The sequence below is a fragment of the Myotis nattereri genome (genome assembly GCF_964212035.1).
Source record: "Myotis nattereri genome assembly, chromosome: 1".
Lineage (NCBI taxonomy): Eukaryota > Metazoa > Chordata > Mammalia > Chiroptera > Vespertilionidae > Myotis > Myotis nattereri.
Genome location: NC_138075.1, coordinates 161,207,791 through 161,227,850, shown reverse-complemented (window position 1 = coordinate 161,227,850; position 20,060 = coordinate 161,207,791). Strand labels below are relative to the sequence as shown.

Genomic DNA, 20,060 nt, shown 5'->3' with positions numbered 1-20,060 from the left:
CCCGGTGCCCGGAGGCCTCTCGGCTCCGCTGATCCAGGTGCTGGGAGGCCTCGCGGCTCTGCTGATCCCGGTGCTGGGAGGCATATTATCCTTTTACTATATAGGATAGAGGCCTGGTGCATGGGTGGGGCTGGCTGGTTTGCCCTGAAGGGTGTCCTGGATCAGGGTGGGGGTCCTCACTGGGGTGCCTGGCCAGCCTGGGTGAGGGGATGATGGCTGTTTGTGGCTGGTCACACACCCTTCAGTGTGTGGGTCCCCACTGGGGTGCCTGGCCAGTCTGGGTGAGGGGCTGAGGGCTGTTTTCAGGCTGGCGGGCAACTGAAGCTCCCAACCTCTCCTTTTTTTCTTTTTTTTTTTATTCTGGGATTTATTTACCTTCTATGGCTGTCACTGGAGCTGAGAGCCGGCTTTAGTTCTGAGTCTTGGCTGCAGCTCTGAGACCTTCTGGCTGAGTGGTGCTCCCCCTGTGAAAGCGCACTGACCACCAGGGGGTAGCTCCTGCATTGAGAGCCTGTCCCCTGGTGGTCAGTGTGCATCATAGCAGGCAGTCATTCTGCTGTAACAATCACTTAGGCTTTTATTATATAGACTAGAGGCCCCGTGCATGAAAATTCATGCACTGGAGTGGGGGGGCCCTCAGCCCGGCCTGCCCCCTCTCACAGTCTGGGAGCCCTCAGGGGTGGGAGGCGACGCCCCATCACACCTCTGCTGCTGCCACTGCCAGCAGTGCAAGCCTTGGCCCGCCCTGGTTACCTGAGCCTCATGCAGTCCTGGGTGGTTGGACAGCTGCCATCTGAGGCTTGCCTGCACCTCGGGCTGGCCCTGGGCAGCTTGGGGGCTAAGGGGCCTGGGTGCTGCCATCTTGTGGCTGTGGGTGCCGCCATCTTTGAGGGTGTGGCAGTAATTAGCATATTCCCCCCTTATTAGATAGGATAAACATGCATAAGCATATACATATACATATATATATATACACACATGTGTAATTGAATGCATTGTTGCTATTATTTTAAACTGTTATCTGTTATATCAATCACAATAAGAAAAATAAATATTGTAATATTACCTTTAGCTATTTCTTCTTGATACTCTTTCCTTCTGTATATAAATCTGGGTCTGACCTATATTATTTTCCTCCTCACTGAAAAACTGTTTTTTAAGTTTTCTGGCAGACAGGTCTATTGACAACAAATTATCTCAGTATTTGTTTGTATGAGAAGTCTTCAATTCTCTTTCACTTTTAAAGAATAATTTCACAGGGTACAGAATTCTGGGTTTAAGGTTCATTTCTCTTACACTTTAAATATTTTACTTCACTCTCTTTTTGCTTGCAAAGTTTCTGAGAAGAACTCAGATATAATTCTTATTTTTGTTCCTGTAGAGGTAATGTGTTTTTTTCTTTTAGCTTTTTATTCTTTTTCTTTTGTCCTTTATTTCCTGCCATGTCAAAATGTTATTTCTTCCTGTACTTTGTTGGGATTTATCCTACTTGAAATTATCTGAGTTTCCTGGATCTATGTTTTGGTATCAGTTATTAATGTTTGAAATAGTTCTTCTGTTACTTTGTCTCTTTCTACTTCTTCTAGTATTCCCATTACACGTATGTTATGCCATTTGTAGGTTTTTCATAGTCTTTGGATATTCCATTATGTGTGGTTTTTTTTAGTTTTTGTTCTATTTGCCTCTCAGTTTTCTAAAATTCTAGTGAGATATTGTCTAGCTCAGAGACTCTTTCCTCAGTTGTGCTCAATCTACTGCTAAACCCATCAAAGGCATGCTTCACTTATGTTGGTGTTTTTGATCTCTCTGCTTACATAGTTGAGGATACTTGTATTTTCCTGACTGTCTCTTCAACCTTGGGGTCTTCAATTGTGCTGTGTCTGCACCTTTCGTAACTATTAAGAAAAGAATTGTTGACTTTTTAGTCCATTCAGCTTTCTGTTTTTTAGGATGAGTGGTGACTTCAAAAGCTCCTTACATGTGAAATCTGAAACCAAAGATCCTATTTTATTTTTTTTTTTAGCTAAAATAGGAACCTACTAAATTGACAATTGTGTAACTTGAATTTTTTTCAATTATATTATAAACTTCTTCCTTACTAAATATTTTTTTGTGTAATTTTTATTAGTGACATTACATATTTTTATCTGGTCCCTTATTGCTCAGAATGCTTCCAATTTTCTGCATTATAAACTGTGCTTCTGTGAAATAAATAATTTTGTACATCTATGATTATGCCCTCAGGATAAATAAAATAGCTCATTTTAACCTATTAGCATAGAGAAATTATCAGAAAACAGTCTACATACTTTGGTGGTAGAATAATTTATATCTCCTTCTTTTAAGGTGTATTAAATACAATCAGTGTCTTTGTTATTTTATCAATTCACAAAATGATTGAGCCAGTTCTATATAATCTTTTATTGTTTTGATGTATATGTGTGTGTATGTGTGTGTGTGAAAGAGAGAGACACTGAATGACACATCTTATGAAAGTACTAGAGGCCCAGTGCATGAATTCATGCACAGGTGGGGTCTCTCAGCCTGGCCAGCGATTGAGGCCTATGGGGGAGGGGGGCAGCCAGCTGGAGGAGGGACCATGGAAGGTTGGCTGTAGAAGCACACTGACCACCAGGGGGCAGCTCCTGCATTGAGTATCTGCCCCTGGTGGTCAGTGTTTGTCATAGCGACTGGTCTACCCGTCATTCCGGTTGTTCGGTTGTAATGGTCACTTAGGCTTTTATATATATAGATTTTAAATTGTTAGGGAAATAAAGGCTGTTTTTAAATTTCATTTTAAGCAAGACTAATCCTAGGAGAAATCTTCAAATCCCAGGTGCTTTTGTGACTTTATTCTGCAACTTTCATAAGGTAGAATAAACACACTCTCCTTCTTAGCTGTGGCATGGGGATAGCTGTTCTCTAGGAGGCATCTCCTTTGCTATTCTGCCATCCTGATAGAATTACCTGTATAAAACTGGTGACTTCACTTTTCTTGGATACTATGAGACCAAATTCTAGCTACTTCTATCTATATTGCCTTTGGCTCTTCTTCCTTTTTATCCTGTCACTATCCTTTGTCTCTTGGCCAAAGATCACTAAGAACACACCTATACTTGAACTATTTGAATTTTTTGCTATTTGTAGTTAATTGAGGGCACAATGGAGAACCATAGGGTATCTCAATAAGAGGTTGTTAAAACAAAACAAAACATGGGGTTGGCCTAAGACTCTACAGATGTGATTTAGTCATGACAGCCTTGGTTTCAGCCTCATTACTTCAGTGTCCTAATAAAATGCTTTGGGCTTTGAAACACTGAGTGATAACAATATTATTATCTCTCTTAACACAACATATTTTTATTCAATACAGTCAAATGTTTTAATGGTTGAGATCAGATGCTAAATTACTAAATGTTAAAATTTTTAAAAATTAAATGCTGTTCTTCTTTGAAATTCAAAATTGACATTAGAATATTTCAGTGTTCATAGTAAAACTGCTATAAAACCCCGCAATTCATTTAATATAGAACTTTTTCCCCACAGAACACATTCACATGTTGATGAACACTAATATTCCACTAGTAAACTAGTGTTTCTATTAGTTTATTTAGTGAGTGTCTGCTAGTTCAGCTTTTTTATTTTAAAAACTAGAAATATATGTAAAAGGTAAATAATTCTTCTGACTTAAATTGTTTCCACTTAAAATGAAATCAATTTTCTTATTATAGTTACTGAAAATATGTAGTTGCATGTTTTTCAGATTTGCTATTTTAATAGTAAGAGAGAAATATTAAGTGGTGGTTGGATTTTTCAGGGAAAACATTAACTAGTCATGAACATATGTAGTGGCTTTAGTTTAGTCACTAAGGTTATAACACTAGCTTAGTTGTGGAGCATTATCTTAACTACTAGCATTGGTTCTTAAACTCAGCTCGGTTGTTCCGTAAATGAATTAAATGGATTGCTCAGTACTTAGTCTTTATAACAGTGTAGGAAATAAAATGGCCTTCGCTATATCGTAATAGATATCCATGCACTTTTCTCCAGGTTCTAACGAGTACCTTGAGTTCAGTATTCCAACAGACATAAGAGTGGAACATCCTGGCGAAGTAAGCGAAAGGAAGCACATGGAAGAATTCTCTGAAGTTTCAGGAAGCAGCAGACCACTGGCAATGGTGCTTCCCACGGAAGTTCCCTGTGAGGTCAGTTAAGATGCCTTATTATTTAAGTGGCCTTATTGTGTTAATGGATATTGCGTTTCAATAAAATGTAAGCTCCCAAAAGACTGGTGTTTTTGCCTACTTTGCTCATGGCTATGTCCTCAGAACCCAAAATGACATCTGGCCATGAGTAGGCATTTGATACATTATTTGTCAAACAATCGACTGCTGGAGAATATATGTGAAAGTTTAATTTTATCAAATGTTACTGATGCATTGCAAACAGATTTACAATTGCTACATATATCAAGCTACTTCAAAAGGAACGCTGGGTTTGTATGAACCAAAGCAAATATTTTATTTTCATACAGGGAAATATATTCTGTAATTTGAAAATACTTATTTTCAGGGTGTTCAATTATTCCATTATAAAACATGTATCAAAGGCCTCCATTATCAAGGGGAAATATCATAAGATCTAGAAGAGCTGGTCCTTTGGGAATAAAAGGTTAATGGAGGGTGAGGTGGGTTTCTGAGGGTGACTACATGAATACATGTTGATGACAGTTTTCCTCTTGTCTTTCTTGGAATGAACACTTGAACTAAACCTCCTGGTAGAGCTTGACTGGAATCTCAGGCTACGTAATCTCCAGACCAGTGATGGCGAACCTTTTGAGCTCAGCATTTTGAAAAACCCTAACTTAACTCTGGTGCCGTGTCACATATAGAATTTTTTTGATATTTGAAACCATAGTAAAACAAAGACTCATATTTTGATGTTTATTTTATATATTTAAATGCCATTTAACAAAGAAAAATCAACCAAAAAAATGAGTTCGCGTGTCACCTCTGACACGTGTGTCATAGGTTCGCCATCACTGTCTAGACAATGAAAGAATGCTGGCTCAGTGTCTGTGTCTTTGAGTGGGGATAGCCAAAGATACAGGAGAGCCTGGGAGATGCATGCAAAGGACCTTCTGGTGCAGTGAGTGGATTTATGTGCCTGGCTGGCAGGGGCTGCATTGTCTGCTTGCTGGGAGATGTGTGTTGGGAGAGACTCTCTGATCCTGCTGAGACCAGCGGTCCTGGGGGACGCTGCCCATTCTGAGCCATTGGGCACAGTTTCATTCCCTCACCCCCAGATTCCGTGCCTCAGCAGAAGAATCGCATTTTTAAACTATTATGCTACCAGTTCCAGAGAAACAAAAACTTCTCTGGTGCTTCCTTAGAGACCCCAGAAACCTAAACTGCACAGGTTCAAGATAACTGGCACAGATAATCAGGCAAGGAAAAAACTGCAACCCACTTAAAGGACTCACGTACTTAAGGGAGGAACCTCAGGTTAAACAATCAGAACTGGTGGCTTCTGTTGGGTCAGAAATAATGGGAGAGACAGCAATAAATAGAAGAGACTGTAAGAAAAGGAAAATGAGAACTGTTCTCAAGTAGATCAAATCAGAGCAGAACAAGCAAAAAAAACAAAACAAAACAAAACAAAAAAAAACACCCTCTGGAACTAAAAATAGCTCCTCAAGAATTATGCAATGATTCTAAATAACTGCTTTTAAAAATATCTGTACAGTACAATTTGAATAATACAAAACCTTCCCAATGTTAAATTTTCAGAGAAATTCAAATTCAAAAAGGAAAGCTCCTTGCCCCTCAGGCAGAGATGACTGGTTAGGACCAGGGTTCTTTGAGTGGCAGAATCATGGTGAGTTATTATTTGACATGGAAATAATTCTTCCAGACCCTCTGAAGTGAAGTGATTTCTTTTTCAAGTTTCTCTTGGGCACCCCACTTTTTAAGCAACCTTGAGTTAAAAGGTCATAAGAGAATATTTTAGTACCAGTTCCACACCCTAAAAATTCCAAAGCAGCTAATCCTTGGACTAACAACAGTTCCCTCAGTCAAAAGGTTGTGTTCTCTCAGAGCCTGATCTTAGTACACAATCGGAATCTACATGACAATTGCCAAGCACACGGGAGACATCATTTGCTTCCAAAGGAGAGAAAAGCATGTTTCAGATTTGCCAGGAAAACATCCAGTCTCTGCCTGTTGTCTGAAGGCACAAGCTTTGAACTTCCTCATTTCTGAGAAGGCTTCCACTTAGTGTATAGAGACCCCTGAAGAATACCGCCTCCTCTCCCAGGAGGTGATCCTTGATTCTCTGCCATCGTACAAAATCTGGAAACTTACAATGCTATCCTTGCCAGCTACCAGGTCTTATTGGAGGTGTGCCTTTCACACCCAGCATTCCCCAAATCTATTCATGTTTCTATGGGCTTTTGTGTTCCCAGCACATCAGCGCTGCGTTCTCTGTGAGTTCACCCTCTCGTGGCATGATTCGCCTTTCTGATGCACAGGGCATTAGTTTGAATCTGTCCTGCTATTGCCTCCTGCTGTGGAGCTGCCTGGGTCTGGGCGCTGCCTCCCAGAGCTGCTTTCCCGGTCCCCTCATCTATGCGGGGGAATCAGTGTGAGTGGATTATTTAACTGAGGCTTCTGTTGCTGCTCTTAAGCCCAGGAGCCTGGGAGTATTGCTCCCTTAGCCTCGTCATCTTTCCGTGGATGGTTTATTGTTGCATTGTTAGTTTCCATGGATTGTTTATTCCCTGGGCCTTGAAAATCGTGCACCACTTTAAAAACAGCGGAAAAGTTTTTTTTCATCAGCGTGGTGTGTGTGTGTGTGTGTGTGTGTGTGTGTGTGTGTGTGTGTGTGTTTGTTACGCACCGGTGAAGATATGCCTGTGGTGCTCTATTTATTTGAATTATTCTCCATCTCTTTGAGAAACACCGAGATGAAATTTAACAGGTTAAAGCTGCTACATAATGTTGGCTTCTTTCTTTACCATCTTTTAGGATTAAGATCCTTTGTCCTATTTTGATATTTTTATTTCTTAGCCTTTTTTTTATTAAAATTTTTTTGATGTGGACGCTCTTGCAGATGTCCATTACCCCCACCTTTGCCTACATCCACCCACTTCTGCCCCGCCCCCCCCCCCTTGGCCGTCACCACACCATTGTCTGTGTCCATATATGTTCTTTAGCTATTTTGATATTTTTCCATCCTTTTATGGGTCAAGGCATTTCTTTTTCTAGCATATTCCTCTTGATTTTGTCTTGAGGGGTAATTGATGATGAGAGATATGAAGTCAGTGAGTTCTGTCTGCCCAATGCACCCATTATTCTAATGAGTCTTATCCAATTTTATATCCATGATGAAAATTCCACCTGGGAGGCATTCCCCCACTGGAACAGCATCTAATCCAGAACTGAACCTCATCATTATTTTTCTGGTGCCTCTTCCAGTTGCTATGTGTTACTGCAAAGTCTTAATTTCATTAATTCTTCTGGCAAATTCCCTCAGAGCAATGATTTTCATCTGGGAGTGATCTTGCTTCCCTTTCCCCAGAAGAATGTTGATAAAGTGTGCAGAGAGTTTTGGTTGTCATGACTTGGGGGCTGCTATGGGCATCTAGTGAGTAGAAGCCAGGGAGGCTGCTAACTATTTTGTAATGCACAACAGTGACATTGCTGCTCCAAAAATGTCAATAGTGCCAAGGTTAAATCCTGTCCCAGAGGAAAGGAGATACATTCAGGCCCCCTCACAGTAGTAATCACCTCAGAATGGCATCGAGAATCCAGTGCTCCACTTCAGAGACCTCGCTTCAACCGGTTATCTCCAATCACTTGCTGGGGCTGTGTAATCTCTCAGCAGATTCCAGTCAGTCTTTTGGGAGGTGAGTAGCAGGGGGAAGTGGGTATCAAGTTTCTCTATACAAAGGAATGGTACAAATGAAAGAACAGAAGTAGATGATTTGGTACAACTTTTACAGAAGGTAAAGGTAACCCCAGCATGCATGTAGTGCTTTGGTGACCAGTGAAGTCAGCCTGTGGCATGGGAAGCCAGCCTGAGGCTGAGCTTGCATCACTGTCCTCAGGGTGTGCTTGTCATAGAGGCACTCTGTCATGCCAGATTCGGGGGCCGCATCCTGTGTGTGCTTTGGTGGCACAGCGGTGAGCATAGCTGTCTTCCAGTCACTCTTTTATGGATTACACCTGAGGCTTTAAGAGGAAGTCTCTAAGACTGAAGCACATTTTTAAAATCAGTTCAGTCACTTGGTTTCTTGAGCAAATTTAATTTAATTCTTAAAGTTACAGTTATAACTGTTAAAGGTCCTTTAATCGGCTTTATCAGCATTTAGAACTATAATAACTTGAGTTATCTTTCTATCTGAGTCCTAGAACATGGCATATTCCCTAATAAAGGCCTTCATTTTATTTCACCTATTCATTGACATACCTCTGTGGCTGCAACCATAATATAAGTCTCCAAGCCCGTTGTACAGACCACAGATTATGTAAGTTACAAATCTAGAGAAACCCTGAGACTATATGGGTGGATGTGACTTGTATGGGCCCATGGGCAAGCCATAAGAATCTCAGATATTACCTCCTACCTATTTATCACTTGGCCCTGATTCCAGAGTAAAACGATATATAATAGTAGAAGCCGTGGGCAAACTACGGTCCGCGGGCCGGATCCGGCCCGTTTGAAATGAATAAAACTAAAAAAAAAAAAAAAGACCGTACCCTTTTATGTAATGATGTTTACTTTGAATTTATATTAGTTCACACAAACACTCCACCCATGCTTTTGTTCCGACCCTCCGGTCCAGTTTAAGAACCCACTGTGGCCCTCGAGTCAGAGAGTTTGCCCACCCCTGAAGCATCACTGCCCACTTATATCTGACACCAAATCACACACTAGTTCTTTGTGATCCGTCTTAACCTAAAGTTTTATCTTGTGATTTAATTGAAAAAAATCACAGTAAAAGTAGCAAAAAAAAGTATTGTGTGTATCAATGCCAAAAATATCTATGTTGTGAAGTACTGCCCATTTGGTGGTCAGGCTTTACAACAACCAATAGAATGATGTATTTTCCCTTTAACCAAGTGTTTCTCAAACTAAGATGCATATAGGGACTACTAGTGGAGGTTTTAAAAAAATAATAGTATTACCTAAATTCTATGCCCAGTGACTCAGATATAAATGGTCTGGGTGATGGCCTGGACATTGGGAGTTTTAGAATCATCCCAGGTGATTCTGAGGATAAGAATTAGCATCTTAGTTTGGAACCATTGCCATAAGCTAATCACTGTTCTATTGTCAAGGGTCAGATCCATGATGGCTATACCAATATGCACAAACCTAGCTTAATAAGGCCCATGAAGCTACACTTGCTAAGCTAGTGGCTATTAAAGTGGGAAAAGAGCCATTGGCCCGTGTACAAAAGTCATAGTATGACCCCTAGGATCAAAATTCTTTTGTTGCCTGTGCTTAATAAAGACACCCACCCTGACAGAGTCACAAAACTTCACTATCTGCATATTGTATGTCATATTGTAGACCAAGTTCTAGCCCTTTTGTTTGCGTCTCAAAGTTTTTGACTAATTCAGCAAAACATTAGAGTTTGGAAGTGATAATAAGCATAATAACCCTTTCTCTCTATTCAAATGCTCATAACTAAAGGAATAAACAGAGAAAAGATTGAGAGCAAAATAACAACTTCAAACTGATAAAACTAAATGTTTGACCATTTGACTATCCCAGCATGTTCTCCATGGAATTAAATGAGTCCATGTAATTTCACCTTTAATTAAGATGTCCATGAGGACAGGGCTGGACAAGCGCATCCTTCCCTCCTGGAGCAGGCTGCTTCCTGCACAGAGATGCAGGGACCAGATGAGGCCGTGAGTCCTGAGGGAGACAAGGAGCAGAGCAGCAGGCTCAATTTTCACAGTCTTATTTTCCTCTTAATTTGAAAACATGAACAGACTGTATCTTGGATACAAAGATCTTGCAAGAGTCCCCAGTGATATGAGAAAATGAAAATACCTTCAGGCTGCTTAAAATCTAGCTGGAAAGGCAAGCCTTAGACATGGAACACTTATTAAGAGCAGAGAGCATAACTTTGAAGGGGTCAAGTTAGGAGTGTAGGTGTAAATTCTTTGTGATTCCTTTGGAATTGTAAAACTCCTCATGGGCTGAAACTGTAGGAAGGATTTGTGGAGCTGGTGAGACCTGAGTTGGACTATGATGGAGAGGGCAAGTATGGAGAGATGGAGAGAGATAAGGAATGAAATGGGAAGCCAACCTTATGTACAAACAGGACTGGCTGTTTGTACATAACAAATCAGCAGGCCCAATGCAAAATGAAAACACAGGGGCCCTTGCTCAAATTATTAAGTATTTTGGGCAGTGACAGCAGAACACTAAACTAAGCACAGGGCCCTGCCAAGCACAGAGCTCTGGGCAGTTGCACAGGTTGCTTGTCTATGAAGCTGGCCCTGTGTACAAGTCAACATGTAAGTGCCTCATCTGCTTGTCTTTTGTTTAGTACTTTTCTCTGGTGGAAAGGTGGAGCCCTGCCTTCTATCAAGGAGAGATCGATGTTTAAGAAGCAGCCTGGAACATGCATGAATGAGAATGAGTTGCCTGGGTTAACAAAACATGGGAGAGGATGCTCAGGCTTACAAGGTTTGGAAACAGAGGACAAAGTTAAATAAGTGATGTTTCCATGGCAGAAAACTCTGAAGAACTTTGAAGGAGGAATTGGGGATCTGAGCCAAAGTGAAATGGGAAGTCATTAAATATTTGAAGGAAGGTGACAGGTATGAGTAACAAAGGAACTAAAGAACTGTGCTAGACATGAGGTACCATGTGGAAGAGGTTGAAGATATGAGGAACAGATGAGGCTCACGGTCTTAACTTTCAGGGCTCAGATAAAGTAGTGCATTGGAGAAGGTACAAGGAAAAAAACAAGAAAGATTTTCTGACATATTGGATGTGTGGGGCAAGAGTGGGAGGGGGAATAGTGGTAGTTTCCTTCATATGGGATCTTTACTTTTTTCTTTTTTTAAAGTATAGTTCTATTGATTTCAGAGAGGAAGGGAGAGTGAGAGAAAGATAGAAATATCAATGATGGGAGAATCATTAATTGGCTGCCTCATGCATGCCCCCTACTTGGGATCGAGCCCACAACCCGAGCATGTGCCCTGACAGGGAATCGAACCGTGACCTTCTGGTTCATAGACTGGTGAGCCACACCAGCCAGGTGGGATCTTTTCTTGGTGTGCAATTTAATTGGTGAGGAGATATTTAGATCAAAATAGCCTATGGGAAAATATTTGGGAGCACTGGTGGAAATGCCCAAAGTGGAAGTGTGTCAGCTGAAAAGATTTTGTAACATCAAGGAATTTGTACAAACTCTTTGGTACAGAGCATTAAATATGTAAGCTTTGTTGGTGGTTGATTTTTGCTTAGAGAGATAACATTTAAATAAGGCAACTTTGTAATTAATGACTTTGGGGTAATCACAACTTTATAAGAGGTTCCTGTTTATTTTGTGAGGAACTTAAGTTTAGTTGGACTTTGAAGAAAACCTTTGAAGGGTGATATCTGAGATAATCATAAAAATACTATTCATTTTAGTTATTTTGAAGGGTTAAACAACATGATGTAAAAAATAGTGCCGATTTTGAATTTGGGTTGTTCTGATTCATCTTCACAGGTTAACTCTGTGTGTTGGTCACCCTATTCAGAAAAGGGAAATATAATAGTTTTCATTCTGGTTTTCGTGTGTGCACTTATTTGCATGTATGTATTTGTGTGTGTATGTTTTGGTTAGGATTTTTAAAGATCTTTATGTAAATGGGCTTAGAATAATTTTTAGTATAAAATAGATGTTTAATAAATATTCATTTCTTTTTTCTTTGTATTAATGTTAATCTTCTTATCCCTAATTTAAAATAATTCCAAGAGGTTTTCAATAACCCTTATTATATTATGTACATAGATTTAGCTTTTCCACCTTAATAAAAATCTTTAAGCTTTCAGTTTTATAACCTTTAGTCAACTCAATAACCTTCATTGATAACCATCATAAATAGACTAACAAGAGAATCTTTTTCAGGTAAGATTTAAAACTATTGTGTTTTTTTTTAAAAAAATCATATTTAAATTTTTACAAAGCATATTTAAATGTTCAGTCCTTTTATTTATAGATAAATACATCAAGTTCTAGAAAGGTAGAGGAAAGACTTGGAAAAAGGGTTTGTTTAGCAATTGAATTGCAGCTCTCTGGAGGTCTGTGAAGTGATGCTCAGATACAGAGATACAGAACCACACAGGGAAGAGGCAAGAGAAAAAGGGAGCAGCTATGTTCTCACTACTTTTTCAGTTGCAAAGTATGGTATTGGGGGGAAAAATTGAGTGTTCAATGGTCACCAAGTCCATAAACTAAAAATGTAGTGAGAATCACATTTACATATTTCATTTCTAAATATGGTTGAAAATATGGACATGATAGAAGACATATAATGACCACGTGCAACTTCTGTCATTAATGAACGTAACAGGTTATTTAGTTAATGTAAACATTTTCCAATGCTTAATTGGGTTATATTTTTCATCTTCTAGAATCCTGGTGAAATATTTATTATTTTGAGAGATGAAGTAATTGGTGATATGGTGGAAGTTGAATTTACATCAAATAATAAATGCATTAGAACACGGCCAGCCCTTTGGAATAAATCTGTCTGGTGTATGAAAGCTTTAGGTAAGAAATTCTTTTATGCTTTAATAAATATAAAACATCATCCTGAATTTTTTTCAATAAATTTATGATAAATGGTTTCACTTCCCTACAGAAACTAATATTGTTCTGCAGGTGTTTCCTGTGCTCAACTTTCACTATTAATCTGAATTTGCAAAAGTACAAATGTGTAAATTATGAGAAATTAGCTTGTGTACCATGTTGTGAAATGGCATCCAGTAACATCACATATTCTTATATGTGTCAGCAGAGAGCACTCGAATATACACCAGCTAGTGTATATGGAGCTAAAATCGTCAGCTTTGTTGTAACAGGACTAGCAGCTATTTGGATGTTCATTATGAATTTGAAATCTTTCTTGCTCCTCTCTCTCCTCTTCCTCTCTTCCTCCCACTCTGTCTTTTTGTGTGTCATGCTCCTGAGTATATTTTTGGTTGTTTTGGAAAGCATAAATCTTTCTCACTATTTTGTCATTATGCTAACATTTCTATATACAATTGTCCCTTCTTTTCCTTATTTAATTTATGAAGCTAATCATTTCATTATGCAACTTTGCTTGCACCCGATAAATAGTATCAGATGGAATATCCACACAGGCCATGATAATTGTACTAAATTAAAAGCTACTATATTAATTTCAGAATGTTTTTATATAAAATGTCAGACTACTTGTTTTTTTTAATTTATCTTTTTATAATCAGAGAATAAAATTACCTGACATAACTTTATAAATGTGAATTTCATAAAATATTTTAAAGTAAAAGATATGCAATCTTACTATAAATTCGGAAATGTAAAAATATTTAAAATTAAAGACTATATCATCTTTGGAACATCCTGAGATTTTTATGTAGCTGTTATGAAAAGCATGCGTCCCCTCTATGGATTTCCTTGCACAGCCGAAGTGGGAGTTCAATTATAGAAAGGAAAGACTGCCAAGCATTTATAACATTGTAGATACTGCTTCCTCTCATGGACAAAGATGTGCAGAAATGAAATGAGAAAGAACTCTCTCTTTGTTTCTCTTGCAAAGACCATTACTTCCTCTGCCACAGCTTTAAATGATGTAATGAAGAATAATTTCTAACTAATTCGTTTTGGAGTTTAAACTAAATCTAGCTAGACTAAAATCACTACAAAAAAACAATTTAGCAAATTAAGAAGAACTTAGATAATATTTCACAAATAGCAGACCAAAATGTCAAATAAAATTACTTACATTAACATTTTATGAGAATTTTAATAAAAGATTTTTATATTCAGTTTACCTAGTAGCTAAGAGCAGTGCAAAGAGTAAAGCATGTCAAAGTTCAAATGTTTTTCAGCAAAGCAGAAAGCTAATAGTCTATATTTTCCAAAATATACTAGTTCATAATATGTCTATATAGTTAAACAGCAAGTTTGTAGCAAAACTAAACAAACCACTATTTACTAGTTAAGCTAATTAAACCTCTCCAAGCCTTTCTTTCAACTGGTATATTATATAAATTAATGAGAGATTTTCTTATGAAATTTTAATTGCTATGTGCTATGTAGGAATATATAGACTGATTCCATGAGTATATGTGGGAATATGTATGGGACATGTCTCAGCAGAAATGGCCTCAGAATTTTATTTTCTCTTCCTCATGGCACTGTTCCTTAAAATTTCCTGAGCCCTAGTGAGAACTACATTTTATATCATGAGCCAGTACATATGCATAAACCCATAACTAAAACAAAGGTTTTAAAAGCAATAGTTAGACTAGTGGTAGTTACCCCTGTCATGTAGAACTTGGATATTGTCACTCTCATTCTATAATAAGAAAAAGTCAAACAAACGGAAAATAAATAACTTTTCCTGAGTTCATTGAGAGCTATGGTTGCAGGGCAAACCACTGTCCCAAAATTTGGAGAGAAAAGTACATCAAGAGAGTGACATCCAAGATCTGCTTTCCTGGAGCAGAAGTCACTAGAGCCAGAAACTAGTAGGAACACTTCCATGGCAATTTTGATGAAATTCTGGTGGCTGAGAGTGGACCAGTTTGAGAGTAAGAATCTCCTGGGGACTGTAGTTGTGTGAGGCACCTATAATTTGGTGGGCTTTACCTCCAGGAACCTCACTGTTTCTCAAAGTGAAGATCTGAGATCTTCCGGAGGCTCTGCCAGGCCAGAGGAAGAATCAGCATGGTGAAATACTCCAAGTCTGTTCTCCATAACGAAGGCTGCTCTACAGAAGAAACCACTTTCCCAAAGTTTTATCCCAGCTGGGAAAGGGCGTGCACCCCATTGTACCCTCTCTGGTCTTTCTGGAAGTGGGGAGGAAACATCTGTGAAGGTCAAAACCAAGAGACTTGGGTCCCTTAAGAGACTGAATTATAAGATTAGAAGGCTTCCCCTCCCTCAGCCTGACCACCAGCGCCACTCTGCAGGGTTCAGTCTAATGACAACGCATTGTGGCTGACAGTAATGCAAGACACAGAATCTTTCTGAGGAAGAGCACTTAGGACAGGGAGGGGTCCTCAAACTACGGCCCGTGGGCCACATGCAAATACAAATATTGTATTTGTTCCCGTTCTGTTTTTTTACTTCACAATAAGATATGTGCAATGTGCATAGGAATTTGTTCATAGTATTTTTTAAACTATAGTCCGGCCCTCCAATGGTCTGAGGGACAGTGGACTGGCCCCCTGTTTAAAAAGTTTGAGGACCCCTGACTTAGGGAAACACAAGTCAAGAGGGAGGACAAAAACAAGGACAGTAGAGGAATTTGAAATTTCTGATACGCACAGTTACAGCAAATATTAAATACAGCCCAACTCCTAGCCAGATTACTATATGTTCTCATTGCATGCCTACTGACTTCATTCCTTATACCTGACACAATCTTGTGGTTTTCAATGAGAAATTACAAGTCATTCCAAAAGCCAAGAAATAACATTAATCTAAACTGAGAAAGCAAACTTCAAACCAGATTTAGTTGTGGCACAGATGTTACCAGACAGAGAATTTTAAATAACTCTGGCTAATATGTTAAGAGCAATAATGAAAAAGTCAACAACATGCAAGAACATGCACTGGGCATTATAATCAGAGAACCAGGGATTGTATTTATTTTCATTTTTTTAAAATGCTAGCTAACACCTAGTAAATTGATGTCATGATGTATTTATGGATCTGGAGTAAGTATGCTTTGTAGCTGTGCTGGCCAATACTATAGCCGCTGGCCACATCTGTTTTTTGAAACTTTAATTTACTTTAATTAAACAAAATTCAAAATTCAGTCCCTCAGTTGCACTAATCACATTTCAAATGATTTATTAAAACATTCCCATCATCTCAGGAAGTTCAGTTGAAAAGCAATGACTGTACAATAAGCTTTCTTTTTCTCTACACCAATTGTGGCGTAAGAGAGAGTGCCCAGCATGCTCTTACAGGCTAATGACTGGTCCAGAATCTGCACATAGCCAAAGAAACAACCTATTGACCAAGAGAGCTGTTTTTATTATGTGTGGAGCCATTTACTGGGTAACTTTAGATAAGTCTCTTCATTGTTCTGTGCCACAATTTTCTTATTGATAAAATGGCTTATCTACTTACATTTCAAGTACTTACTTAAGGGATTTTTTTGAGATAAAAAGATAAGATATAAGACCACACTTAATAGACATCCAATGGAGGAACAAAGTGTCAATCTCTCCCTCTAGCAATTCCCTTAAACACAGGGAGGGGTGTGGTAAACCATTTAAAAAGACCTGGTTTGGAGGGTGGTGATGGGTTCAGGATGGAAGGGGTTAATGGGGGGAAAAAATGGACATCTATAATACTTTCAACAATAAAGATAAACTAAAATAAATAAATAAATAAATACTTCCATAGGGAAGAGAATTGAGGGGTTCATCTTTCTTTATAAATATTGCATACCTCATATTGCCCCTCTCATCTCTTAGTCCTCTGTTTATATTTCTTGATATAATAACTAGCAAAATGGTTTGCCCCCTTTTACCCTGAGGAATCATGCTCAGGAGAGCTCCCAATTCTATTTCATCTCATATATAATCCCTGCGCCCATTGGTGACTTCCAACTCAAGAAATAGTCTCAATCAGTTTCCCACATCATCTTTAAAACATCATTGTGTATGTTTTTGAATACCACGTTAAAATGGAGTGGTCAAAAGTTAAAGTGGAAGCATATCAAGAACCTCTCCTGCTCTCAGAATTCTTTTAAAGAATACGGATGCATCAGTGTCCAGAGGAGGCCCCTATCTGTCCAGTATCTTTTCAGCTTAGAAAACATGCTCATGTGACTTGATTTTTGAACATTGGACCGAGTTAATCAGTCATGACTTAAAATGTGGTCTGCTTCCTATAAATGTTCCCTTGTGCTGTAACCAGAGATTTCTATGTAAATCTGGTTTGTGTTGAGGGCTGTATGGCAGCTTCACAGTACTGTCCAGGACACAGGCTTATTTCTAGTCACCACTCCACAGTCCTAGGGTGTGGCCATAATTATTATGGAACAAGATGGCTCCAAAGACTTTGCCGTCACACCCATGTTCAGAGCCATCTGATGAAGTAGTGGTGTGCTGGGACCATTTCATACTGGATTGATAGAGCCAATTTTCTGTATCTCTTCCTGAATACATATTTAGTTACACCACTTTTAAACTTTTCAAACTTTCCTAACAAAATACCACAGATTGGATGGCTTAACCAACAGAAACCTATTTTCTCACAGCTCTGGAGGCTCAGAGTTTATGGTCAACAGGCCAACAGGTGGTTTCTGGCAAAATCTCCTTCCTTGGCTTACAGATGGCCACCACCTCCATGTAAATATGGCCTTTTCTCTGCGCACCTTTTCTCTGGTCTCTCTCCCTCTTCTTATAAGAGTGCCAGTCTTATTAGATAAGGCCCCCGCCTTTATCACCTTATTTAACCCTAATTACCTCCTTAAGTCTTCATCTCCAAATACAGTGCATTAGGGGTTAGGGCTTCAACATAAGAATTTGGGTGTGGAGGACACCATACAGTCCATAACACATTGGTAGCTTAAATCAGTCATAGTGTAAGTATTTACACCACAGATATGGGCAAATCTAAATACCAGGGCTTCTTTTATTTCTTTTTCTCTTTTTCTCTCCTTCTGGAGAGTCAGTTTCTCAGCATACCACTGGGATAAAGAAATGAAGGTTTTATTAAATAATAACAAATAATAATAAATTTCCTATTAGCCAGAACTTAATCCCAAGTTCATATCTAGACGAAAGGAAGAGTAGAAAATCCAGTCTTTTTAGTTGGATGAAACTGTGTCCTGCAACAACAAAAGAAAATCAAAATCTCCTTCTGAAAGGAAGAAGATAATAGACATTGGGGTAGGCAAAGCATTTCTGTTAGAAAAGATTACCCCTAAGGCCAAATACTCTACTTTCTTTGTTTGGATACCTGCTCCTAACCATCTAAATGTGTGTGTGTGTGAGTGTGTGTGTGAGTGTGTGTGTTTGTGTGTGTGTGTGTGTGTGTGTATTACTAGTCTCTTAACATTGAAGCATATAAAATACATTGGCCTCAGATTTCTCTCTCTTCAACCCAACACTAAGCCATATTAATGTTCTTTTTAAAGTATGTTTCTTTCTAACTTTGTAACAATTCAGAGAATAACAAAATTATATGAAAGTACAATGTCCTACACAGGGAAGAAATCCTAAGATTCTCTTGTTCTTTCCCTTTTGACATACCTATAAATATTAACTGGATTTTTTCACTTGAGAAAATATCCTCTAAATTTTGCCTTCTCCCTCTCAGCTCAATAACTTGATAAATTTGTAATTATTTTCTTTTCTAAAAAACGAACCTTCCCAATGGTATCCACAGGTTTGTCTCAGAGAAAAACTGTTTTGTGCTGAAAGAATTTAAATTTACTATAGTCCAGTTTAAGCCAAAACATATAAAAATACATGTTAAAGCTTTAAACTAGAAATATTAACTAATTCTTGCTCGGAAGGAAGAGGGTATTCCTCTGGTACCTGCAGCTCAGCCAGAAAAATATTTTATACAACAGGGGCACAAACAATTAAAAGTTGAAAATACCATAAAATGAATCCATAATGACATAGAATCTATTTATTAATTAGAAAACTGAGTTCTGAATAATATAAATTATAACATCATATTTCATTTTAAAAGGATGAAAAGTACTTTAGGATGTACCAAATATTAATCTGAACCTGTTTATAAAAATAGCAATATGAAATTTTTCTATATGATCTTCAGGAAGATGATTTTAACATTTATAAAACTTATATTAATTTTTAGCACGACCAAGGTTTTGAAGCTACCAGTATTTATTTAATTATACTGTTCTAATCAAAAGAGTCATGTTGATTTCAGTTCCCATGGAAACCTTTGGTAGGTGTATTTAAGGTTTACCATGTGATATGGGCTAAAATTGGTTCACAAAGGAACACAGCTTCTCATACAATGGAAATATAGAAAATGAAACACTCTTAAATTAATGGGTTTGTGAAATATCCTTTTAAATGGAATTAGTGAATGTAATTCTGACTTTCAAGAAATACCTTTGGATTATATCATCCGTAAGTTACTTTAATTGGTCCTTCAGATGGAAGGACAGACCACTTAAATCACAGAGACAGGAAAGGTTGACAAGGACTCTTGAAGAGCCTAGAACTTGAGATTTGAAATTTAAGTAGAATATTTTAACACCACTGCTCCTCTGTAAGTGTACTTCGTTGTGTATCTATGTCTGATGAGGGCAAGGAGTTCTATTGTTTTTCTTCCATTGTAAGCCTTTTTGCTTCTTCATCGCTGACTCCTATACCCTTGCTTGGTTGGAGACATTGGCCTATCTTTGTGTGTACCTCCCGTGTTAAATGTGAATTGTCTACTTTAGAGTATAAATACCAGAACTCACTTTTCCTCTTCCTATTTGAATCTTTAAAGTAATTCACTTTATTTTCATTGAAGAGCTATAAAATGTAGACATCATGGTGCCCAAGGTTAATGTAAAATAATGCTCAAGCCATATGGGTATTGTTCACAAAAAAGGCCAATTCAGAAATACCTTCTGAAGGAGCCCTCCTAAGCAAATGAATCCATATGAAAATGGTAATTAGGTCTTATTTAACCACTGACATCCAATAGATATGAAAATGTACACAGCAAATACAGTATTTCAAAGGACATCTCTTCGGAGGATTACTCCAAAGTCAGCATCATTATCAGTAGATCTAATGGCAAAGTTTTGAGTCAACTAATGGCTCCAGATATCAGAAACAAA

The 20,060-nt window shown here is 38.2% G+C and overlaps 1 protein-coding gene across 1 annotated transcript in view; it reads left to right on the top strand.

Annotated features, from left to right (window-relative positions):
- Window positions 1-20,060, top strand: part of BANK1 (B cell scaffold protein with ankyrin repeats 1) — a 326,025-nt gene that overhangs the window by 83,474 nt on the left and 222,491 nt on the right. Inside the window, exons 3-4 of the mRNA XM_081113839.1 lie at window positions 4,051-4,205; window positions 12,649-12,787. Of these exons, the coding sequence (XP_080969965.1) occupies window positions 4,051-4,205; window positions 12,649-12,787 (294 nt within the window). The remainder of the gene's footprint in view (window positions 1-4,050; window positions 4,206-12,648; window positions 12,788-20,060) is intronic.